We start from the raw sequence: 27,298 nt of genomic DNA on the forward strand, positions 1-27,298 counted from the left end.
TTTTTTTTTTAGGTTTTTGCAAGGCAATGGGGTTAAGTGGCTTGCCCAAAGCCACACAGCTAGGTAATTATTAAGAGTCTGAGGTCAGATTTGAACTCAAGAACTCCTGACTCCAGGGCTGGTGCCACCTAGCTTCCCCGGGATTGATTTTTTTGAAGGATTTTATTTATTTTGAATTTTATAATTTTTCCCCTTATCTTGCTTCCCTCCCCCCACCCCCCACAGAAGGCAGTTTGTTAGTCTTTACATTGTTTCCATGGTATGCACTGATCTAAATTGAATGTGATGAGAGAGAAATCATATCTTAAAGGAAGAAATGTAAAGTATGAGATATAGCAGAATTACATAATAAGATAACATTTTTTTAAAAATTAAAGGTCTTTGGTCTTTGTTCAAACTCCACAATTCTTTCTCGGATACAGATGGTATTCTCCGTCACAGATACCCCAAAACTGTGCCTGATTGTTGCCCTGTTGATATGAGCACGTCCATTAAAGTTGATCATCACTCCCATGTTTCTGTTAGGGTGTTCTGCTCATCTCTTGGTTCTGTTCATCTCACTCAGCATAGGGATTGATTTAAAAAAAATAATAAATTCACTGTGACTTCCAAACTTGTCCTATTTATTTTATTTCTTTCTGAACTTCTTTTGGTTCTACTCTGTATTAAGAAATGCTTCCATGATCTTTTTTGTTTCTTTTTTTCTGTTTTGTTTAGAGTTCTATTCTGAAGTCTTCCCAATTAAAAAAATTCCTTGTTACTAACACAAAACAAACCAAAATCCATGATCCTTGTAACTGTAACCTTGGTTTCTAGCCAAGACTGGAACTCTTTTAATAGGTAGAGAGAATGTTGACACAACATTGCTTCAATCTGTGAGAGGAGTTGGTATGAGAGCTTTAGAGAGGAGATTTTCTTCTTCGAAATATTTGTTATATCAGACACTTTTAGGGACCCAGTCCAGGCAAGTGAAGAAAGAGATATATGTTTTGGAAGTAGCATATATTTAGAGAAAGTTGACTCCTTCCAGTTTATCTTCCTAGAGACTTTGGGGATTTATCCCTTGTATGAGATTGAGACACCTCTTTCTTAGTTTGAACTGAGATATCTTGTTCCCAGAAGGAGGACTTAGGGGTGGCTAGGTGGTACAGTAGATAGAGCACTGGCCCTGGAGTCAGGAGTACCTGAGTTGAAATTGGACCTCAATCACTTAATAATTGCCTAGCTATATGACCTTGGGCAAGTCACTTAATCCCGTTGCCTTGCAAAAACCAAAAAGAAAAAAGACTTATTTCCCCTATGTGTCTATATTCTAAATAACATTTCTCTCTGACTTCTATTTGGTATTGCTTAACTATATAGGTTTACTTGCCATTCACTATTTGAGATGGTTAAATAGCATTTGGAGGGGAGGAATCAAACATGAATTTAAACAAAGGGGTACCTCCTTCCTTTAAGAGAGAGGAGTGGCCAGAGAAGCTAGACATTTTTGTTTTGAATCTATTCTAGCCCTAGAAAAGCAATATTTAGGAGGGCAGATAGATATAATTCTAATTCAATAACCTTCTCAGAGACTGGAGAACAGAGATCTCAATTGGTGGTGCTCTGGAAGCCATTGCCAGTCATTAGACTTATGTTGCCATTGAATTCTGATGACTCTGGAGGAGAGAGTGAGGTTGATGACTGTGAATAATCCTACCTCACTTAAATCCAACTCACCTGTATATCTCAACATCACCCTCCTGATATCATTGGTCCCCTTCAAGAATGAATGCTGAACAACAACAACAACAACAACAACAACAACAACAACAACAACAACAACAACAACAACACCAACGACAGCATCTCTCCTTAGTTATAATGCTGGCTCTCTTCCTTACCTCAGAGGTACTTCAGACTTCAGCTTATAACTGAGCCACATTTATGCAACTGTAACCTCTGTCCAAAGCTCATTAGCATAGGACTCTCTCCTTATTGGTGGAGATGAATGTCCTGTCTTGTGTGAGGGACAGGTCAGAGTTGTTTTCTTCAAGACTTCTCAGGATTCAGGTTTTTTTTGAATTTTGAGTTACTTAAGGTGCTTCTGGCTTCCAGGTTAGAGAGAGAATTTGGAAAGAGGTCAACCCCATTTAAGGTTGCTGAAGAAAACTACTTTGGGAAAACATGAGAGGAGCTAGAAGTCCCCCATCATATTCCTATTCTCATCTATAGTAGAGACTTAAGGAGTTTCCCCCTTTGGGTGGGATCCATAATTCTCTTTTGATTGAGCTGAGTTATCTTACTCCCTGTAGGAGAGTTCCTTCTGTCTATTGTCTGGTATATATTCTCCTATGTATTTCTTCTTTGATTTCTGTTTTGCTACCAGTTTTATTAAATGGGTTTTCTTTGCTATTCATTGTGTGCTCATTTTGAAACTGTTATTTGATGGTGGGACAAGATATTAAGCTTGGAGCTTGAGGTCCTCCTTCCCCCCATTAATAATGAGACAGAATAATAAGAAGGTATATTGAACCTGAACATATACCCTAGACTAATAATACTTAAGGAAGCAGATAGTTATAATTTTAGTCTGGTACCCTCTCTCTTTAAGGAGAGCAAAATGACCTCTGACCCCAATTTCCTGCTTTCCCTCCTAGCAGAAATAAGTCTCCCTTGGAGAAGGGTAGGGAGAGAAGAGTTTAGAGATATCTATTCTGTATTCCTTCTGAGACAGCTCTCACTATGGGTGGGTCTCTACATGCAGACCTCTTCTATACAACTCAGGCACATATATATATATATATATATATATATATATGTATATGTGTGTGTGTGTATCATATCGATAGTATAAACATTATATAAGAAGCATAATCAAGAAAAATTAATTTACACATTTGCTATGTCCAAAAATGTATGTCTCATTTTGCACCTTAGACCTTATTCTTGTAGGATGTAAGTAGCATACATCATTAACTATCCTGATATAGATATATAAATCCCTTTGTATACTTTCTCTCCTTACATGTAAAAAGCTGCCCGAGAGTAAGGCCATATCACCTAGAGTGTTGCATTGGCCTTCAAAGTGGTCTTTTTGTCTCAGCTCTCCCTACTCTAATTCCTTTTCCTTACAGTTGACACAGTGATTTCCTAAATTAGGTTGTTATTCTGCTGAGTATAAACTCAAGTGGCTCTATGTCTTTAGGACTGAATATAAAGTCTCTTAATGGACATTTAAAGTTTTTTTTTAATTTATTTTTTATTCTCATTTTGTACAAATGTTTTTCTTTACATTAATAAAATATACTTGTTTACAAGTAAACAAAATACCCCTCCCCCCCATTGAATATAGATAGACTTGCTTGGGCAAAAAAGTAAAGGGGGGGGAGAAAAAAAATTAAAATAAGAAAAATGATAGTAATAATTGTAGGTATGGCCAGGTGGTGCAATGGACGAAGCATCAGCCCTGGAACCACGAGCACCCGAGTCCATATCCAGCCTCATAAACCCAATAATCACCCAGCCATGTGACATGCATGCCACCCGATCCCCACTGCCCTACAAAAACCAAAAAGAAGAAAAAAAAAGACCCAAAATAAAATAAAATAGTAATAATAGTAGGGGTGGCTGGGTGGTAAATTTTTTTTTTAAATCTATCCCTTTCTTTTGGATCTTAGAGTAGATATACTCTAGCTGGAGTGATATAGGTCTACTTGCTGTTCCTCAAGTGGGACATTCCATTTCCCATCTCCCTGCCTTTGAATGACTGTCTCTCTATTCATGTAAGGATCTCTCTCATTACCTCTGCTTCTTGGAACTCTGAGTTCCTTTTAAGGTTCAATTCAATTACCTCAATTAGAGGTCTTTCCTGATTCCCAGAAGTGTTGGTTCTCTCCTCCACCTCTCCTCCCTTCAGGAATTACTTCATTATTTACATGTTTTTTTCCAGGAAAAGTCAAACTCCTTGAAGAAGGGCAATTTGGTTTCTGTTTAGTTAGGCTAGTGAAGTGCTTGGCACATCACTATACTATCTAATAGTATTTAATAAGAACTTGTTGAAGAAAAGAGGGAATAAGATACAAATAAATGCAATACAAGTTAGAACATGAGAGATATCACAAAGAGTTCCCAAATGCTGCAGAAGTTCATGAAGAGTAAATGATTCACCTAAGGCTACACATTCTATAGTCTTCCAATAGGGAAAAAGGAGGGACCATTTCCCAGATAGGGATCTAGAAGTATAGAGATTGGGACATTCTTGGCTATGTCTTCTCAGCATGAAATCAGCAGAAGCCAAATTTCCTTTTTTCAAAGGAGAATATTTCTAGGGGCTCTTTGAGCTCTCTCAGTTAAAATAAATATTTCTGAGAAAGCATCTTCTATTCCTTCAGCCCTGACAAGCATAGAGAAAGGAGCTGAGGAGAGTTTACAGTATTAGAACTGGAAGGGATCTAGTCCAGCTTCCCCAAGGTGAAGCATCATCCCAGACTCTGCATTTTCCATTGTATTATATTGCTTCTCCAATCATTTTTATATACTTTTTTTGTTTCACTGATAATTTTTTGGACTAAAGTAATGCTAACTCTCCTCAGTGGATAGAGCACCGGGTTTGGAGTCAGGAAGAATTGAATTCAAATTCCATCTCAGACATTTACTAGCTATGTGACCCCGGGCAAGTCGCTTAACCTGTTAGCCTTAATTTCCTGAACTGGAGAAGAAAATGACAATTTCAGTATCTCTGCCGAGAAAACCTCAAATGGGATCACAAAGAGTCGAATCCAACAGAAACGACTGCACAACTCCCTGCGTAGGTTATTCTGAAGCTTGTTCTGAGGGGGATGGGCCGTCGTATCTTCCGTTACTTCTTAGGGCAGTGGAAGCTAGGCACTTTACGGAAATACACCTGTAGAGCCATCAAACCCCGCCGGAACAGAAGGGCGACAAGCGGAGATTAGATTCTTTCTACTGGTCGAGCCCAGAAACCCGGCCCCAAGGTGGGAGGTAGCCTTGGAAGCCCGGTCCCCGAAGTGGGAGGGGTAAAGGCCTTGGGCGCTCCTTCTCCAGGTGAGGGGAGAGACTGCACCCAGCTGTGCGTTTGAGCTGCGCCCCTCTCCTGGAGAAGCCTGGCAGGGAGGAGAGGGCATATGCGCTGCATGGTGCCTGCGTGCTTGTAATACAGGCGCGTTCTTTGCCCAAGCCGCACCTAGACGGACAGCACGAACCCAAGCCGCCCCTGTCGGGGTCAGTTCGGCCGCCTGTGGGGCGGGGTCAGGCCATCCCTCGGGTACTGATTGGTTAGGGACAGGGCGGGACGGGGCGTGGTGGCGGGGCCGGGACTCCGGAGCCGGGCCAGGAGGAGGGGGGCTCGGGGGGGTGGGGTCGAGGTGAGAGAGCTCCGGCTGCTCCCGCCTCCCTTCGAGATGGCGCCGTGGCGGCTGCCCCCGCCCCCGCCCCTGAGCCTCCTGCTGGTGGTCGAGGCCGCCCGGAGCCCACTCCGCTCTTGAGGCGGGGGGCGGATCTCGGGGAGCTCCGGCGCCGCCCGCGCGGGGCGGGAGCCATGAGGAGCGGCTGGAGCCGGAGCAGGAGCCGGGGACGCGAGTGGTAGCCCGAGCGGCGGCTGCACCTGCTGAGGCGGAGAAGCGGGGAGTCCGCCCGCGCCCCTGCCGGACCATGTCTCTGCTCTGTGTGCGGGGTGAGTGAGGTCGGCGCCCCTCCTTACCCTCCCTGCCCCTCTCCAGACTCCGCGGACCTAGGGGTGCTGGAGGGCGGCGGCATCCCTCCCACCTGAGCTCCTGGGGAGCGGGGCTATTGTTAGAGACCTCCTCCCAGACTTTTGGGGTGCTGGGCTACCGCGACTTCCCTCCCACAGGAGCTCCCGGGGAGGGGGCTGTTGTTAGAGACCTCCACCCGGATCTCTGGAGTTCTGGGATAAGAGAACATCTATCTTCCTGAGCTCCGGGGGAAGCTGGATTATTGGAAGATCCTCTCCCCATCCTCCCATCGGAACTCCCCCGAGGGAGCCGAACGTTGTCAGATTCCACTCCCTCCTATAAACACCTGCAGCAACTCTGGTATTATTATTACAAGGTCTTACCTATCTGAACACCTTGAGGAGTAGGGTTTCAATTCTTTAGAGAATCGAGTTATGGTAGTTATTATACTAACTGAAGTCTATACTTTACTTTAAAGTTTGTAAAGCGTATTACATAATTTCTTTAATTTAACCCTCACAGCAATCGGGTGAGGTAGGCATGATACGTCTTCTTATCCCTGTATTGCTTCTGAGGAAACAGGCTCAGAAGTGAAATAACTGAACCACGGTCACAAAACTAGTAATTGTCCACAGTCACATAACTAGTATATTTCAGAAGTGGGATTCAGACTCAGGTGTGACACACACACACAAACACAAATACAATCACACAGACGCTGAAAACAAAAGGCTACAGTAATTTTAGTGGAGGGATATTTTTTCATTTTTGTAGCTTCCCTTCTGGAGAGTAAAAACATTATTTTCCCCCTTCCTCTTTCTTTTAAAACAATTGTGCAGGACAATTCGTTATTGTCAAGTTTCCTGTTTGTTCCAAGCTTTCCTATGGTATATTATTGTTGGCTAGCTATATGGTAACATTTGTTCTATGTGGTTGGTGGTTCTGCCTCGGTGGGTGGCTGAGTGGTGAAGTGATTAGAAAATTGATAAGGCTCATTTTCCCTCATTTTTGCCTCCGTTCTTGTTCTTTCTCCTCTTTCTCCACTACTTTTCCTCAAGACATAAGAAAAACTTAGAGCAGCTATTACCTTGAGCTTTATCTGTTTATAGTACAGATGTTATGATTAGTGAAGAAGTAGTATGACCCAGTGGAAAGAGCCCTAAAGTCTAAATTTAAAAAAATGGTTCAAATCCAACTATCTGCCTATATGGATTTAGTTTCTTCAGGGAGTTCAAGGAAATTGTACTAGATGACCTCAAAAGTCTGTCCTAACCATAAATGCATGATTTTCCCTCCTTTCCCACCATTGTTTTTCTGGGTTTATACCCCATCTCTATTCTTATTATTTCCTCTTACTTTTGTAAGATTTCAGTCAAGATTACTCCCTGGTATGATTTGGTAAGGTGTTGTGAAACTCTCTTTGTCCTTTCTTGGAAGAGTCTAGGAAGGTCTGTACAGAACAACTCAGGCTGCTGTAATTTCATTAGTGACCTTTTTTTTTTGTAGTGGGTACAGATATTAGGAGGTAAAATGTGCTTGAATTGATCTAAGATATGGTATTTGGTCTTAGGAGGTTATATATCTGGTCTCATCTTACAACTAAAATTTGGAAAATTCATTGATTGCACTCATTGGTAACCACTGATAGTAAAGACCTCCTGACTTATTCTGTGTTCCGAACAGGGAGCAGATTGTATGAAATTTTTATTCTTTATTCCTTTAGGGAACCTCTTGGTGGAGTGTTCCATGGGAGAATTTTAGATTTAGCTTTTCCATGTGTTCTATATTCACTGAAGTGTTGTTTCGCTACTCTTGAAGGTCCTGTTTCCCCTTCTGCTGGCAGATGGAAGTTCCCATCCCCCTTCTCATCTTTACTCTGCTCTCTCCCACAGGATTATTAAAACCCCATTAACTCAGTCCCAAAACTGAGCCTTGGCTGTTTCTAGAGATTATATAACACACTGAGGATTTTTTCCTTTTTTTCATTTTAATCTTGATCTTTCATTGCTGAGGATATTGCTTTGATTTCAGGGTATTCCCCTCCCCCCAATAATTGGGGATTCTTGGATACAAAGGAGAATTACTGACATGTAAGAAACAAGGTTTGAATAGAGAACAATTTCATGGTGTACCATGTTTCCTTTTATTTTTTTTTAAGGACAACAGTGACAAAATGTCCTGCATGATTTGAATTATTTTGATTCTCCTGCAGTAATTATGTTTAAGGATACTACTATAATGACACAAATATCTATGCGTATAGTTACCAGTGATAGAAACATAATTTTTTTATGACAAGACTATCAAAAAGAAACATTCTTAAATTCTCTTAGATTAATGAGAAAACTTTGCTTAGATTTCAATTTTCTTTGATACCTAATTAAAGTTTAGCAACACTTATCATATGGAAAGTTTATCGTCTAGAACTCTTCAATCACTTCTGTTGTCACATTGTTTTTGTGCTTCTTGTTTTATCTTCAGAATGTTACCTTTGTAACATTTCCTATATCACAAAAGATTATTAGATAGTCAATCAAATCATATTTGCATATAGCTATACAAATATAGATCAAATATGCAAATCTGTAAATTTTAAACCATTGACCTATATACAAATGAAAGCAGCTATCTTTTAAGAAAAAGGTCACTTTAGTGTGTTACTTAATATCATGGAAAATGCTTTTAGAATGGAGAATAAAACAAAATTTCTTTCAAAACTGTATGTGTTTAATTTTGATAGGAATGCATTGGATAGACAGTGAAGCTAACTCATTGCTCTTGAAATCAGGAAGATTTGGTTTTAGAGCCCATGGTGACCATGGGCAAGTCATTAAACTTCTCTGAGTATTTCATCATTATAAAATGAAGAGTTTGGACTATATGATCTCTAGCTTCCCTTTCAGCTTTAAACCTTTGCTATGATAATGCAATGAATGTTAAGTATACTCTAAAAGCAACCTTCTGTGGTAATACTGTTTAACACAATTTCACTTCAAATAACTTTGGAGTAGCAGCAGTCAGATGCAAGCAATAGCTAATTTATTTATTAAGTATCATCATTGTTGGTGCATCAGTTCTTGCCCATGTACCCCCTATAGATGAATGATGCAAGATTCCTTTTTCATTTTATTTCACCCCAATTAAATCTGTCATAAAATCTTGCTGACTTGCATTCCATATAACTTCTGCCATCCTGATTCATTCTTCTGGTTGTGTATGGGTAGGTGAAAAGAATATTTCCCATAAAAATTAAATTTTTATTGACATAATTAATATAATCCAAATTTCCCCTGGAGTCTCTATCTACTTTTCTGTCCCAGAGAGCTGTCCTGTAGGATAAAGATTTTTTTTTTTAAAAAGAAAAGCTACATTGGGATTTTAACACCTCTTCTAGTCTTTCTCCAATTTATTCTGTACATCTAATCAGAAACAAAGTATTTGTATACCTTAGGCAAGATTTAAAAGTTAAACTCCCCTGCATTTTAAAAGAATGCCCCCCCTTACTGTTTTCACTGGAAGATTTGAGTTTTCACTGTAAATATGTGACAAATCACAAAATAAATAACAATATGCCATGAAAAGTAATTTTTGGCACTAAAATGTGCATCTTTAAAATGTAAAATTAAAAAGCATATTTTTATACCCTAGATAGCTGCCTACCTTACTTACAGCTAGTCTTGATTGTGTATCACCAGAATAAAATGATGCATTAATGGTGAAATTTTCCTTGCTAATCCTTTAATAGCTTCTCATTTCCTAGAGGGTGAAGCCAACTTTCTTTCTTGGGTTCAAACTAGCACCAAACTACCTCTTCTAATTTTATTACCCAAAACTCTTCAATAGGAATCTTTTGCTTTGCTTTTATTGTCTGTTCACTGTCTCAAAGCCTATCTTCTTAATTGTTGACTTTGAACATTGTTCACCTTATTTCCATGATGTGGGATCTCCTTTTAATTATTTCATAGAAATTTTATCCATCCTTTAATACAGTTTAAATCTTACCTTCACTATGTAGTCTTTTCTGACTCCCTCAGTCCACAGGCATCTGAATTCCTATCATATTTATTGTTTGCTCTACTTAACAATTAATCACATTCTCCTTTTGATATACTTTGTATAAGTTTGTACTGTACAGTTTAATCTCTGTGATAAGGGAATTGGTTAGAAGACATGTGGAGTCTCTTGTTCAGTGTGGGAACCCCATTTTAGGACCAGTATTGACAGATTATAATGTACCCTGAGAAGAGCAACTAGGGTGATAATGATGATTATGGAAACCATGGTATATAAAGAATAATTGGAGAAAGTTTTGCCTGGAAAAGAAGAATTAGGGGTCTTGATAACTATTTTGAAATATTTGAAGGGCTGTCACATGAAAGAGGAGTTTGACTCATTTTCTGTGGCTTCAAAAAACAGAATGAGGATAAATGAGAAGTGCTAGGGAGGAAGATTCAATTCAATATAAGGATGCATTTCTAAGTATTTAGAGCTGTCAAAGGGGAAAAAAACATGGCTCTTTTGGGACAGGAATTCATTGGAAATATTTAAGCAGTCTAATTTGATTAGATAATCTCCACAGCCCCTTCCAATTTTGAATCTAAGATTCTATTTAACTCTTGTTAGTTAACTGTTTATGTGTATGTATAGTCTTCCCAACAAAATTAAAGGGTCCTTGAGGGCAGAAACTATTAGTCTTTCATGCCTTTGTTTAGTGCCCTGAGTTAATTTATAAAGTCTTTCAGAGAAGGGACCAATATCTTATATGTGTTTGTATTTAATTCCACATTGGCTAGTAAATAAGACCTTTTCAATGAATAATTTTATTGTTTTGATTCTGTGTAGCTCTGAAGTAGCCGAACAATTTACTGTGATGTGACTGACCACCATAAGATACCCATATCCAGGACTGTTGGACTTTACTCAGTAATTACACTCTTTGTTACCAAAATGTGGTATAGTAATGAGTGTTTTCTTGAAAACTAACACAAGTTCTGGCTGATTCTGTCAATTATGTTCAGAACTGGTACTTGTAGTTCTGTTGAGATTGTTTTCTAAGACATGGTGGACATGCATTTTATGATAAAATTTCAGATATGAAGGTAACTAGATCCACCAAGAATACAAAATCCTCTACCAGGGACCAAAGATGATATTTTTGCTTTTGTTCCAGTCTTAAAGTTTTCTAATGTAGGAGAATAGTAACTTTTTGTATTGTGAACAAATAGATTTCTTCTAGATCTGTGGTTTTCAGGTCATGATAACATGTAGAGTTGGGAGGTGACATGGAAAGAGATCTTCCCAACTTGAAATCTGTACACTTTTCTTCTTCTCTCCCTTCTCCAAACTTCACAAATGCTTTGTGTCAAGTACTATCTTTACTTAATTACTTTTGTTTTGTAACTAATTGCTTTTGTTTTAAATTAGGTAAGCCTTTGTCCATCAGTGTGCTCAATAGTTGCTGATATCATTTCAAATTTAAGAGAAATTTGAGCCTTTGTTAAGAAGTCAGAAGATGACAAAAGATAGGAAAAGGCAGTCTTGGAAGGAATGTGTAAAGATGGGCACACTATTGCATTGTTGTTGAAGCTTTGAATTAATAAAGCTAATCTTGGAAAAACAATTGGGAATGATTCAGATAAAGTGACTAAAATCTATATAAACTCTTTGAATGATATATTCCCTTTATAATTTTATATCTCATGGAAGTCAGTGATTTTTAAAAAAAGGTCCCTATTGATGCCAAAACACTGGCACCTTTTAATGATAGCAAAAAACTGGAAACAAATTAAATGCTTATCAATTAGGTCAATGGTTAAGCAAACTATGGCACATTAGGGTAATGAAATGTTACTATGGTATAAGAAATAATATGATACAAAAAAACATGGAAAGCTATAGATGAACTGATGCAGGATGATGAAGTAAATAGAGCCAGAAAATCAATATACACATAACTACAACAGTGTAAATGCAATTAATAAAATTACTCAACAATAAAAATGAATGTTAGATTACAAAGTATAAGCATAGCCCCAATGAAGAGATATAAAACCCTCTCTCTCTCTCATCACTCTTTGGAGTTCTGAGGTCCCTAGGTGTGAAATGTTACATATTTTTTCAGATTTCTAAAATATATATTGATTGATTTTTGATTTTTTTCTCTTTTTTAAAAACATTCTTTGTTATTGTGTATGATTTGACTTTTTGAGGGCAAAGAGAGAAAGAGGAGGAAATTTAAGTGATGTAAAAAATAAATAACATTAAATAAAATTATTTTTAAAAAGAAGTTACATAAGTAAGTGAAAGCTCTGATGTGGAATATATTTTCTCAATCAATTTCTAAGTTACGTTATGGAAACCTTAACCAGAATTTGTACAAATTATGGTAGACACAAATATCTAATACATTTTGAAGCATTCCTAATTTTTTGTTTGTATAATTGCTGTGAAACACCAAGGGTGAATCTGTGGATTATTGACCACTTAAACAAGAGAAGTTTGAATTATGGTTGCTGTTCAGAGGGTAAGCAAAGGAGATTGAATTATTATATCTGATAAAGCACAGCTTAAGGAGAATAGGGACCAGAGCTGAGGAATCAGAATGTGAATGCTTTTGCCACTCAGAAGTGAGACTACATGATCTGAGTTTGCATTGGAGTAGGGAATATCATAATTGTGAAATCAGTTATTTTGAAGCATTGAGTGTTCCTGGGCTTTGAGTGTAATCACTATCCCTGAGGGCCTCTGCTAAGCCTCTATACTTGTGCTAGTGACAGGGCTTGGAAACAGACACAGCTATCCAGGACTAATTCTGGAACCTGTCAGTCATTGGTTTGATCATAATATAAAGGAAACATTATGGTAATGAATTGTTACCTCCAATATTGTTACTTAATATTGAATTGCAAAATTATAGCTTATTTGTATAAAATATATGAAACATCTTAAAGCATGTCTAAGTATGTCTAAGTATTACAGCAAATTGTTGCTTCAAAACTTAGTGTAACAGAGCCACTGTCTTTGGGGAGGGGAATAAAAGTAAAAAAAGTGCTCTGTGTTAAATATTAAGAATATAGATATGATGAAAGAAACAATATCCACTGGCAAAGAACTTAATATTTGTGTTGTGCTATAACTAGTTTTTAAAAGTGACATCATTTATTAAAATATATACTCATTAAAAATGCTTGTATAGGTACTATAGTAATTAGTCCTTTGTGGCTGCTGATTCTCCTTGCATGTTCACCTGTTGATATATTTCAGATGGGTGCAGAGGGTGATGATGGGATGATACTTTGCTATTGCCAAGAGTGTTCACCGAGCACCTAATGGCACAGACTGACTATGAAGTCTCCTAATACTCTCACATCCTAGGGAGGCCCTAAACAGCCACTGTTACTTTACACTATTATTACTTCTTTTGGGTATTTCATCTCTCCTACTAAATTGTTCACTTATCTTAGAATCCCTTATGTGAAGGAAGTAGTGAATGAATACTATATTTTACAGTTTTATGGAATAATTTTGTGGCACTGACCTGGATAATTTGAACCAAATTGCTTCTGTTTTCTTCAATAATATGGAATGCTTAGGGCCTTAGAATCATCAGTGTTCTCCAATTTGGGGGTTAAGCCTCTTTTTAGAGGTTCTTTCCCCAATCCAGAACTGCAGATTCAAGTCCTCAGAGAGTCAACCTGAAAGTGAATGACACTTCTCACAGTGAGATAGATACTATGTTGAATATTCTTCCTTGGAAAGTAGAGGATTTGGGAAGAAGGTGATTTCCAAGAACTCTTGTTCAGACTCCTTCAGAGGAGGAAAAATAATGACCAGTGAGTACCACCTGTGATATAATTAGTATATTACTAATATACCTATTAGTAAGTCTGAGAAGGCAACTGAATAGATTTGGTATTAATTAGCAAATTAGGAAGAATAGTATTATATAAAGCCAAGATATATATATTAAAGGAATTGAGATTACTTAGACAGAAGAGAAGGCTGAGGATAACTAAATCTTTTGCACAAACAGAAAATACACCAGTCTAAGGCAGTTTTTAAATTTTGGTTACCTGGAAAATCCCAGTAAGCAAATTTACTTGTGATAATTTATAGTAGGTCTCTAGGAGTATATGTGTACATTGTAATGAAATAGCTTCCTATACTGTTGAAGATTTTATGGAATTATTTATGTATGCTTACTATTTTTGTGGTATTATAAACTTGCAAGGTATTCTGGGGGAGCAAGTTGGATGGGAGGTATGTGGGTAATGTGGGGTTATAAGCCATGACTCATCATTTGAAACTTGGAAAAGCAGTGGTGCCAGCAAAAAGTTGGTGAAGATTGAAATGTCAAATTGAATTTGGTGGGTATCATTCTGGGCTATCCTTTTAAATGTTTAGAATTTGTGATATCTAGAAATATTTATTATGAAAGCCAGGAGAGACACTAGCTTGTAGTTAGAAGGGAGCTGTGATTTAAGTTGAAGATATTGAGAGACTAACCTGATTGGAGCAGTGGTTTTCTATTGAGGAATAATGGGAAATGGATTTTAGATAGGTGGTAAAGTACCATATTATGAGCCTTAATGATAGAATAAGAAGTTAGGATTTAGTCTTATAGGCAAAGAGAAACCATTATAGATTTTGCACAAAGAATTTATTTGATAAAAGCACTGATTTAGAAAGATTTGTTTGTCACCATCATGAGTAAGGGGGGGGATACCTATCAGGTGATATGCAATTGGAAAGAAAGTGGGCCAATCACTTTGTAGGACATGCCAACTACTGCACTGGAACCCACAAAATGTAAAAAAGACTTAGGGAGGAAAGGTCTCCAGGACTTTGATAGATCTTCTTTGGAGAAATTATGAGAAAGTCATGGGTAAGAACTGCACAGGATGAGAAGATTCTGTTACATTGTTATCTGTTTCAGTGGAGGGAGGACCCACTTTGACAGAGGTAATAATGTGATGGCATTGGCATACAAACTGGATTAGAACTAGGGGGAAATCAGAAGTCCTAAAATTTATCGCAGAAGAGATTTAGAATAGACCTGAATCAAAATCCCATGGTGAGGGGCAGCTAGGTGGCACAGTGGATAAAGCATCGGCCCTGGAGTCAGGAGTACCTGGGTTCAAATCCTGTCTCAGACACTTAATAATTACCTAGCTGTGTGGCCTTGGGCAAGCTACTTAACCCCATTTGCCTTGCAAAAAAAACCTAAAAAAAAATCTCATGGTGAGGACTGAAATGGATTATTAAAGGAAACTTTCCAAGTTATTAAAAAAATCCCACAAGATTTATGCTCTTCTGTTTAGAATAGTTTATGTGAAACTGTTTACATTGAGGTGTGATAGACTAGATGACTTCTACTGAAGATGTTCCATCTTAGGAATATGTGAATCTGTTCTGTGGTTATCAAGAAATATAGTGGAGACATTTGATAAAATATTGTATTTAAGTCAATAAATGAATATTTCTGTTCACTAGTATTTGTTTTTGTGGCAAGTGAAATTTTATTTCCCTGGAGGCTTTTTGTTGTCTGCCCTTCATTCTCCAGGAAGAAAGTCTCTTGCTAACTTCAAAGTATGGAGGTGACCTTTTGGTTTAAAGGGAGAAAAGGCATCTGGAGCAGAACAGAAACCTGGTTTTTTGGTTTGTTTTTTTGCTTAGAAGGAACCCAACTTCAGTTTTTTCCAGCAATGATGGATTAGGACTCAACTTTCATCTTGGATTTATAAAGCATTTGAAGGGGGGGAGGGGGAAAGGAAAGGAAATAAGCACTTTGTGCCACATACTGTGCTGAATGTTTTACAAATATTAACTCATTTGATCCTCGAAACAATCCTAGGGTCCACTTACGGTTCGGTTGGTACAGCAGAGAACTAGTCCAATCATTCTGGAGAACAATTTGAAGCTGTGTCCAAAGGTGCATACTCTTTGACCTAGCAGTACTACTATTAGATCTGGATACTCTAGGACAGGGCTCCGGGAACTTGCACTGCAATTTTATGCGGCCCGTTGTGGGTTTACTAAATACTTTAGTAAATCTAGCTACCGAAGAGCTCTCACTAAAATGGCAAATCAAAATATATTGTCTATTGTTTCAATTAAAGCTTTTAAAAGTAAGGTTGGACAGCCCTGCCCTAGGAGATCAAAGGAAAAGGAAAATGATCTCTATGTAAAAAAAATATTTATAGCATGAGCAGAACCAGAACAATCTATATAGCACTATTGTAAAGTAACAGCAGTATTGTAGAGATAATGAGCTATGAGATATTTGGTTACTCTGAGCACTGTAATGATACAAGTGCTCTGCTACAGTTCCAGAGGACTCATGAAGTAAAATACTTTCATCCTCCAGATAGAGAACTGATGGATTCAGAGTGCAGATTGAAGCATATTTTCCTTTATTTTTCTTTCTCCCCTTGCCCCTGCCAACATGGCTAATGTGGAAACATCTGTGTATAATGGATATCATTTTTTATATCCTCTCAATGTAAAGGCAAGGAATAGAAGAGGAAGAATATTTAGAACTGAAAATAAAATTTGCCACCCTATGTGCTAGGTGATATTATCTCCATTTTACAGTTAAGGCAGACAGGTTAAATGATTTACTCAGGGACACACAGCTAATAAGTCCCTGGGGCCAAATTTGAATTTAGTTCCCAACTCTAGATCTAGCATTTTATTCACTGTACTACATGAAATGTAAATAGGGTTAAACATACTTTTCATAGGAATTACATATCCAAAATAAAAGAAAATCTAATTTCTGTGACTGTTTCTGTTACTTAGTTTTTGCATAGTAAGAATTTGTTGGTGACTCAGGAGGCCAGATGTGGTTATATATTATGTTGTTATTAGTCTTCTCTTGCGACTGTTTGCCTTATTAGTTTCTCAGTGTTTAATTGTGAATGATGAAGGGATGGTAGAAGTAGAGGACAGTAAAGATGATCTGCCTAGCAACTAGGGAAAAGATGAAGAGTAGAACATGTGAGAGGTTAATTAAAGCAAAAGTGAAGTGGGACAAAGGTGGTCAAATGATTTAACTGGCTTACAAATTATTTCTATATTAAAGATAAGCTTTGGTCCAGATAATTTGAAAGGGAGATGAACTAGAGGAAGAAAATGCTGCTTGTTACTTATGATAGATAAATATATTCTGAAGATCTATAGAAAATAGATCAGTATATCCTTTCCTTCATAGCAGAAGTGGAGTAATATTGTGCGCACGTGCACACACACACACATGAATATATATATATATATTTATAGTCAGTGTGGAATACATATTATATATTATATGATATATTCACATATATGAATATATTATGTAATATATTCATATATATGAATATTACATATATAGTCAGACTAGGTCATATATTGGTTTAGAGGAAGCACTTTTCTTTCTCCTTTTAAACTCTTTATCACAAAAAGTAGGTCATATATTTGGTGATATGTGATGTTAAAACAAGAGGCATCAAAATGAAGAAAATATTTTCAATTCTACTGTATTTGTTAAGGTTATTTGAATGCCTATCCAACACTAGAATAACAGAGATTAATAGAATGGGGGTAAACTAAATCCTTGGCAAATTGAGTTGTTGTACCTTGACTTTAAAAAAGGCCTCATCTGGGGAGGCTAGGTGCTTCAGGGGATAGAGCACCGCCTGGAGTCAGGAGTGCCTGAGTTCAAATCCAGCCTCAGACACTTAATAATTACCTAGCTGTGTGGCCTTGGGCAAACCACTTAACCCCATTTGCCTTGCAAAAAAAAAAAACAACCTAAAAAAAAGGCCTCATCTAATCTTTGGGCAACTCTCTGGTCAATAGGAGGAGGAAATATTATTCATTCATTTATGGACTTGAAACTACTGTAGAACCCACAAAATACTATGTGTACTAAAGTGTGGTATAGTAGAAATAGGAATCTTTTTACTGGACAATCCACTTTCAGCTTCTGTTTTCTAATCTATAAATGGTGACGATATTTGCCTCATCTAATGCAGATTTATAAATATTATATTAGATAATGGATGTGAATGTGTTTTATGAAAACACATAAAAATATAAACCAAAATTATTATAGACAATAATAACTGATAATAATTTAAACATGGAAATATACAATACTTCTTTTGGGAGATAAGTTAGAAAATTAAGTTAATAACAGATTTCCCACTTGGTTCTATATGGAGGAGAGCTGAATCATCATTTGGAAAATTGGGGAAAGTATTAGCAATAGCATGGAAATTGGTACAACTGTGGGACTAACTCAGATTTCTGTTATATGTGCTACGTTCTGTGGGGCTTTTGACCTATTATTGAGCCTAATATTAGGAATTTACAGGAAATAAATTTTTGGAATCTAGAGATGAACTGTTGTGTACTCTTAGGTGAAAACATTTTAGTAATATCTATTTCGTACTTTGCAGTCATTCATTGCTTTGTGAACACTATGCAGGAGTTTTTGTGCTACATTTGTGTATACCTTCTTTGTTCCAAATGAATGGTAAAATCCTTAAAAGTTTGCTTCTTTTAATTTTTTTGTCTCTTCTACTATCCAGTGCAGCACTTTGTGCAGAGAAGGCACTCAAATTCTTTAGGAATGGGGAAATCACATGGTGAGCAATATTGATACAGTCTGGGCAAAATTACGGAATAGTTCAAGTTAGTCTACAGGACATACACTTCTGCATTATCTTTATCATCCTTTACCTTGCTTTCAATCACTTTCACTTATTGTGCTATATGAAATAAATCTATAAATGTATTATTGTTACTCATTAAAACCCAATTATGGAAGGGGAATAAAAAAACTTGCCCTAAAAGACACATCTTTCAGTGGTATTTGTATTTAACCAAAAGACAAAGTTTTAAACTAAAGGAATTGATCTACTGTAGAATCTCAGACAATAATGAAATCGGTAGAGACTTAGGAGTGTGTTTGTGTGTGTGTGTGTGTGTGTGTGTGTGTGTGCTCCTTGAAACCATATCACTGAGTTGTTTTACTCTGCAACTGTAAGGCCAGCCATGGATCTTTTGCACATAGAATAATTTAGAACTAGAAGGTTCATCTAATTTATTCCCTAATTTTGTAAGTGAAGAAACTGAAGCTGACAAAGACTAAGTGGTTTTTTCATAGTCGTATAAATAGGAAGTGGCAGAAATGGTATTGAATCTATGATTCATATCCAGTGTTCTTGTTACTATTTGATAATTACCTCTATGGAAAAAACTTGTTCCTTAATTTCAGTTCACATTGGGTAATGCTTTTCCTTCTGTCAAGAGTCCTGGTGGGGGGGCGGCTAGGTGGTGCAGTGGATAGAGCACAGGCCCTGGCCTTGGGCAAGCCACTTAACCCCATTGCCATGCAAAAACTAAACTAAAAAAAAAAAGAGCCCTGGGGTGGTTTCATGGTATCTTTTTTAATGGAAATTTCTCTTTACTTCTTTCTCTTTCTTGCTCACTTCCTCTCCCTCCACAACCTCCCCCCCCCAAAAAAAAAAATCCCTTCTGGATTCTCTTAAGATGATTTCTTGTGATAAGCCTTCCAGAATTGATCAACCCTCTGAATTTCATTCTAGTGACTTGACTTTCCTTATTTTCTTAGAACCAAATCACATTTGCTGTCTCTTGCAGCATCAGTTTCCTTTTGGGGATAGTCTCTGTCTCTAGGCTTTCCTCCCCTGAGGAAGTATAGACTGCTATATTTTTATTTCTAACATCATTTATGTAATCATATTGCTCTACTAAATTAAGATTAACTTTTTCTTGAAATATAACTAAGAATTAAAAGCTACTTATGTGGCTTATTTTCTTGTGATGTGGATTCTAATTGTGAAGTCAGAGTTACCATTGTATAGAACTCTAAGATTAAGAATTGACCGTTTTATGATAAATTAACAAATATTTCAAATGTACTACTTGGTTCTTTCCTTCATTTCAATATTAGTCATAAGAAAATGAGCTATTTAAAAATAAAAGCAAAAAGATATAAGGTTTTTTTTGAATAGGATGATAAACTTTAATTTCTTTCCATATTTGGGGGCTATTTTCTCAACTGAAACAACCTAAACAAAACAGGTTTGTTTGCATAGGATGATAAACTTTAATTTCTATCCATACCTGGGGGTTATTTTCTCAAGATTTCTATGGCTCTCAAAAGTCTAGGAGAACAATCTTTAGGTATGACTAAGGTGCACAGGTGATAGAATTATTCGTATTTATATGTGCTGGTAGTTTTTTTTATTTTGGTTTTTGTAAGGCCTTGGGGTTAGGGTCACAAAGCTAGGTAATTATTAAGTATCAGAGGTTGGATTTGAACTCAGATCCTCCTGACTCCAGGACTAGTGCTCTATTTGTTGTGCCACCTAGCTGCCCCTATGTGCTGGTAGTTTGTAGATTTGTTTGTTTATTAGATCTCAGAATCAAAATTCCTCAGAAGCCATCCTGTTTATCCTGTCATTTTGCAGATGAAGAAATTGAGGCTCTGAGAAATTAAATGATGTGTTCAAAATCATACTTCTAGTATCAGAGATGAGATGTGAACTCAGGTTCTCCGACTCTGAAGACCTATTTATCATGTGAGATTTCATATGTAATTGTTTTTTGAGGCTCTATTCACTGAACCACCTAATTGCCCCATTTGTAAATTAATTTGGCTTTGTGTTAACCTGTATAGGATCAAAAAGGATCTAAAGATCATGGATTTGAACTAGATTAGAACCGAGAGAGATTCAAATCCAAATCCTCTGACTTCAAACCAGAATCTTTTCCATTATTGAATAATTTTAATAATAATTTCCATTATTGAATACCCCACACTTCTTCCTCCTATTCTCCCTCTCATTTATTAGACTATATATTAAGGAAATGCAGACTCATTTTATTATTTTGGGCAATGTATAAAAGTGTCTTTTAGGGCAAATAAAAAATTTTACATAACTTTATGCTGTGATTTTTCTCTCTAGGAAGGGGGATAATCAAGAACACAAAATCTACAGCTAAAGGGGATGTCTTAGGTCATCTAGTCCAACTGATATTTTAACAATACTCTACTTCTCTAAAACATACCTGACAAATGTTTGGTTTTTCAGTCTTAGCTTGATTTCATATGACTGGGAACCCACTACCTCCAAAGACAACTCAGTCCACTCTTGGACAGGTTTAATTATCAGGAAATTTTTCTTCATATTGAGCCAAAATCTGCTTCTCTGTAACTTCCACCCATTGTTCCTAGTTCTGGTTCTTGCAGCCAAGTCAAACAAGCCTGATCCTTCTTCCACATGATAACCCATCAGATAAATACATAAAGAAAGCAACAGTCTTCCCCCCCTTCCTTGGCTTTATCTCAAGACCCTTTACCATCCTGGCCATTCTTTGGGCACCCTTCAAATTAATTAGTGTCTTTTCAGAACTAATTACTGCCCTGGACAGAACACTGGGAAATGAGCTATCATCTCCCTTGTTTTAGATATTATGACTCCCTTAAAGTCACTTTAGTTTTGTTGAATGTTGTATCATGGTGTTGATTCTATTGAAACCCTCTGATCTTTTTCAGATACATTGCTATCTATTTTTGCCATATTTTGTTAAACCCAGTTATGTTTCTTATTAAATTAAATCTCAAATCAGAGGACCTGATTTTAAATTCTAGTTCTAGCAGTTACTACTACGTAAATCATGCAAAGTTACATTCTGGATATCTTTAACATAAGTGGAGTGGACAAGAATTTTGAACTCCCCTTTTAGTGCATCAACCTTAGGGTTCTATTTTTTTAAAAAACAAATTAATGAAAAGTTACTTGGACCATGACAAAATCATTGGAAATTTCAAATTGACAGTCTCAATGAATAAAGTTTTGTATTTTTACCTAATGAGATTTTACTCAAAGAAAGTTATGATATGAAGAGATACAAATTGCTCTTTTTCTTATGGTCAGTAGATTATAGCATATGAAAAATGCAAGAATTTGACAGCTACCACAGAGATATAAAAGTAGAAGAGGAGAGATGGAAGCAAAGTAAAATTATCAATAACCTTCAATGCAAGACTCAGGAAATTTAGATTTAATTTGGAAAAGATTTGTGTAATTATAGTTCTTTGTAAAGGAAGATCATTTTAATGGTGGCAGTATTCTAACTCAATTCTATGAAAGCCAGTGTGGAAGTTGGAATCTGGAAGAATGGATTTAAAATCATGACTGATACGAATTAGCTGTATGTCTATGGGCAAGTCACTTAACTTTTTTTTTTGTCTCAAGCAACTTCCTAGGACTTATTTACTAAGTCATATATGTTGTAAGGGCAGCTAGATGGCACAGTGTTTAGAGTGCTGGGCCTAGAATCAATAAGAGTCATCTTCCTCTAAAATTTATCCTTAGGTCACAGGTTAAGAAGCTTTGACGTAGAATGAAGGTTTATATATAATAAATATAACAAATATTTAACTTAAAAGTTAAGTCAATCCTAGAAAGTAAAGAAGGTCTTTAGCATACCCAGTTGATACTTATTACCTATAGTATTAATTTGATGGTTAGTTATATTTTTCCATTTTAATAAATTTTGGACTTGTTATTTTTCTTTAATTTTTACTGATATCTCTTCATTTTTATATTGCTTTTATTTTCAAACATAAGCTTCCACCCTCAACCAGGAAGGTTAAAAAAAGAAAGTTTGGCAATATTAATATATTAATATACCCTGTTATAAGAATCTCTAACACCTGCAAATAAGGGAGAGATATGCATTTCACATCTTTTTTCTGGGGCAAGAAAAATTTAATCATAATTATATAATGTTCTCCCTTCCTCCCTCCCTCCCTCCCTTCCTTCCTTCCTTCCTTCCTTCCTTCCTTCCTTCCTTCCTTCCTTCCTTCCTTCCTTCCGTCGTTCTATCCTTTCCTGGTTTTACTTGTATCACTGCAATAGTTCATATTAATATTTCCATATGTCTCTAAATTCTTCATATTAATAAATTCTTGTAGAGATATAATATTTTATTTCATTCTTGTGTCGGTCTATTCAGTCAATGAATATTTCCTTTGTTTCCATTTTTTTGCTACCACAAAAAGGACTAGAATGAATTTTTTGATACATATATGGTCTAAAATATAATTTGAGTCCCTTGACCTGTAGGGAGAACATAGAATAGACATAGTATCATGAGTTGGAAGGAAGGTTCTATCTACTACTTTATTTTCAGTGAGTTAGTTGAGGCTTAGAGTGATTTGTTCATGGTAATGAAGATAGCAAATAGTAGAACTGACATGCAAATTCAGGTCCTTAAACTGCAGAACTAGAGTTTATTACACTATGCCAGTCTTACCAAGTTTCTAGTTAGAATATGGCAGAACCTCTGGTTTTGGCATATCCTAGATTTGGGAATAGTGCCAATCAAATTTAGTGAAATCAGATGGGCTGGATTAAGTTGACAATCTAATAAGTCATTTAAAATGATAGTGGGAGTGCCTAAGCTCCTTTGGGAGCTATTTGAAAACATGTTTTTCTTGTGACCAGAAAGTCAAACAGAAGGGACTAGATGCTGCTGCATAAATATTCCAATATGTTCACTATTAGTAAATTACTGTAATGAAATAAACTTACATATAGAACTAATATTATTTGAAGATTTGTTGCCCAATAGTTATTTATTTTGTTAACACCTATTTCTTGGAGTAATTTTGCTGTTGCCCAACTTACATTCCCTATCCTTGTCTGCCCTCCTCAGAGTGGTGACAGGTGCTCTTGCCAAATGTGAATACTCTTTCCATTTTCCATTTAGAAGTTTTTCCATTTTAACAGCTTTTTTCCTGGTGACAAGGAGTTGGAAATTGGGGGAATGCTGATCAGTTGGGAAATAGCTGAATAAATTAATAGTATGTGATTATGATGGACTACTATTCTGCCATAGGAAATGATCAGCAGGATGCTCTCAGAAAAACTTGGAAAGAGTGTGAGCTGATACCAAATGAAAGTGTATATAAAGTAATAGCAATATTATAGGATGATGAACTGTGAATGACTTATCTCTTCTCAGCATTACTGTAACTCAAGACCATGCTGCAGGACCTATGATAAAGAATGCTTTCCATCCCCAGAGAAAGAGCTAATGATGTCTGAATACAGATTGAAGTGTGCTTTTTAAAAACTTTATTTTTATATATTTTTTGCAAGGCAGTGGAGTTGTGATTTGCTCAAGGTCACACAACTAAGTAATTATTATGTGTCTGAAGCTGGATTTGAATTCAGGCCCTCCTGACTCCAAAGCCAGTGCTCTGTCCCCTGCAGCACCTAGCTGCCCCCTTTATTTTTCTTGAGGTTTCTTTTGGGGAGGGGGCTATGTTTTCTTTCATAATGTAACTATTATGGAAGTGTTTTGCATTACTACACATTTACAACCTATATCAAATTGCTTACTTTCTCAATGGGGGATGTGGAATAGGAAGAAGGGATGAAATATGGAACTGAAAGTTTTAAAAGAAAATGTTGAAAATATGCAACCCTCCCCCAAATACAAAATACATAAATTTTAAAAAGAAGTTTTACTGTTTTGCAATATGAAATATTTTCCCTTTTCCTTTCTAGAGATCTATATTGATCTCTCAGGGATTAGGCTATTTAATGTTAAGAATTACAGTCTTCCTTAGAAGGTTGTAAACTTCTTGTGGGCAGCAATTCTGTTCTATATAGTATTAGTCTGTAGCCTGTACAGGATCCAACATGAAACCTGAATTCACAATATATTCTCTTTCTTTTTTTTCTTTTTTACAAGGCATTGGGGTTAAGTGACTTGCCCAAAGTCACACAGCTAGGTAATTATTAAGTTTCTGAGGTTGGATTTGAACTCAGGTCCTCCTGACTCCGGGGCTAGTGCTCTATCCATTGTGCCACCTAGCTGCCCACACAATATATCCTCAATAAATTTCTACATGTATATTTGTGTGAAGCAGCATTTATGACCACTGGCCTTTCTTATAGTATATTTAATAATTATTTCTTTATCTCCTTTGCATTTATCATGAATTATTTTATAATATGTGATTTGTATACATAGTCTATCCCTCTCACTAGGCTGTAAGTTATTTGAGGGTAGAGAATGTATGTGTCTTATTTATCTTTATACCACTTCTAACATCTGGCATAGTGCTCTTCATGTAACAGATGCTTAATCAATGCCCAACATATTAAATCAGAATAACGAATTTTTATATTGTTGGCAGATAATTATAGCTGAATTATAAATAGAGTTGAGTTTGGTGGTTTTATGAATGAAACTTTGGGCACTAAAGTTAAAACACCAAACTGGATAGTTCAATAGGTTCTGTCCTCATTTTTCTTCTTCTCAGTTGACTGAGTGGTTATAATTTTTAGCTGTTATACAATGTAGGGGAGAGATAGATGGACAGGCTGGTTTTGGTATATCATTGAATAATCAAGCTTAAATTATTTCTAACAGTGGCTCCCTTAGAAACCAGTTTGTATATTAAGGTAAATTGTGCTCTGGTTAAGGTGTATTTATTTAAGGCGGGGGGAGAGATAAATTATAACCCGCAGAATGTTTACTTTAGAATTAGTCATTGGCTTTGTTACTTGGCTAATTGAGGTTTGACGTAAGTGCTTATTGTTTATCTTTTGTTATGAGAAGGATTTTATAGCTAATAAATTTTGTTTTTATAGAAATGGTAAGATATTTTCTTGTATATGTGACAAATTAATTAATAGTAAATATATGTATTCCTTTATACTAATCTCTTTTGATGTGATGTTAATAGTCTCACTAAATTATAGTAGTTAAGCAGTAAACATTATAAACAGAATAGCAATAAGAAGTGCAGCAAAAAATGGATGGTTAATTAAAAGTTAATTCAAAAACATTAATGATTTTTATATAGGAGACGCTGAATAAATCTTTATTGTGTTTAAATGTCTGTGAAGAGTATGAATCCAGAGTATATAATTTGTAAAAGTTTCTGAAAGTATTATGACTAAGCACTTTCAACAAATTTGATCTGTCTTGTTAGAAGTCTATACAGAGGTGAATTTTTTACCTTTGTTCATTAGAACATTTTCTAGGTTTCTGATATGGTCCTAGATTCTCCAAACAAGTCAAATTAAGGTAGCTCCTGAGGGAACCAGACAGAAAAGTTTGGCCCTGGTCCCATTCAGCTGTGTTTAAATAGAACTGGTCTTGATCACAAGGACTATAAAAAGGCTTTTTGTTAACTTAAATTGCTCTTGGGTATGGAAGAACTATCTTATTGAAAAAAAATCAGTAGAATCAAAAAAAAAACTTCTCTAAGGAAGGTATATTATTTAGGGATATAGAGAACAGTGAGTTTTCTAGGAATTGAGGCCAGACATATTTAGCAATACAATTCCAGGCCTTCCACTGAAAGCAGTGTAAATGCATTTTGATGAGACCAAAATATTAATTAAATTAATTTGGTTGGTATTTTTGGTCTCATCAAAATGCAGTTTACAAAATTTCAAGTACATAAAATCAAATCAATAAATTACTTAAGTGCCCATTTTGTGTTGAACACTGTATAGATAAGATAATAGAAAATTGATTTGTTTTATATGACTTGAAATCTGAACTTTAAAGAATATTGATTATAGGTACTACATTTAGGGGAAAAAAATCTGAATCAATCAGAACTGTCCTAATATGTTTCCTTGAGTCATAGATCTAGAGCTGCAGTAGAGTAGAGATATAATCCAATACCTCCCTTCCTTTTACATAAGAATAAACTGAGGCATAAGGGTCATTAAATGACTTGTCTACAGTTACCAATGTAATAAACATTAGTAGTGGTATTGGAACTCAGGTCCTTTGATCCCAGAAATAGGGTTCTTCCTATTATATTATACCACAGTGTTTGGCAAATGTATGGAAGAAATAATGAATCTGCCTTGTTATCATATGAAGAATCTGGTTGTTGGTGCTCAATCATTTTTTAGTCGTTTCTAGCTTTGTGACCTTATTTAGGATTTTCTTGACAAAGATACTAGAGTGGTTAGCCATTTCCTTCTCCAGCTCATTTTACAGATGAGGAAACAAAGGAAAACAAGATGAAATGACTTATTCAGGGTCACACAACTAGTAAGTGTCTGAAGTTGAATTTAAATTCAAGTCTTCCTACTTCAGGCCTCATGCTCTATCCACTGCACCGCCTAGTTATTCTAGCTAGCTATTTTTACCATTGAGGAAATTGAGACAGATGGAAATTAAATATGCTTAGTCACACAGTCAAAATCTGAAGCAGAGTTTGAACTTGAGTCTTCCTAGCTCCAGGCTCACTAACTTTTCCATTTTTTGGAACTAGGAGACAGCCACTGCCCTTTCCATTCTTTGTATAAGGAAATGTCATATTTTAGACCTTCCTTTACCTTCCTTTATATCCTTTCCTTTCTTCTAGGGAAAATGAAGAACATGATGATATTTACTACTGGCACTTTTGAAGAATGAGGAAAATTGTAAATTGCTATAGGCATATAAAATAGTTATCCTTTCCATATCATGAGGGTTTGGGGTGTGGTGCTCCAAAATGTGGAAAATTGATAGGAAATTTTTTGGCCTTCCCTTCATTATCA

General features: G+C 36.2%; 1 protein-coding gene and 1 long non-coding RNA gene across 3 annotated transcripts in view; one reads left to right on the forward strand and one right to left on the reverse strand.

Moving 5' to 3' along the window:
• The first annotated feature begins 5,450 nt into the window (after nucleotides 1–5,450).
• Nucleotides 5,451–27,298, forward strand: part of LOC141495153 (protein unc-13 homolog B) — a 369,137-nt gene continuing 347,289 nt past the window's right edge. For both annotated transcript variants that reach the window (XM_074196148.1, XM_074196150.1), the window contains exon 1: nucleotides 5,451–5,674. In XM_074196148.1, the coding sequence (XP_074052249.1) occupies nucleotides 5,653–5,674 (22 nt within the window). In that variant the 5' untranslated portion in view covers nucleotides 5,451–5,652. The remainder of the gene's footprint in view (nucleotides 5,675–27,298) is intronic.
• The window catches only part of LOC141495155 (uncharacterized), a 129,638-nt gene continuing 115,589 nt past the window's right edge, over nucleotides 13,250–27,298 (reverse strand). The window contains exon 6 of the long non-coding RNA XR_012470676.1: nucleotides 13,250–13,387. This is a non-coding gene — a long non-coding RNA (uncharacterized LOC141495155). The remainder of the gene's footprint in view (nucleotides 13,388–27,298) is intronic.

Source organism: Macrotis lagotis, chromosome 8 (genome assembly GCF_037893015.1).
Source record: "Macrotis lagotis isolate mMagLag1 chromosome 8, bilby.v1.9.chrom.fasta, whole genome shotgun sequence".
Lineage (NCBI taxonomy): Eukaryota > Metazoa > Chordata > Mammalia > Peramelemorphia > Peramelidae > Macrotis > Macrotis lagotis.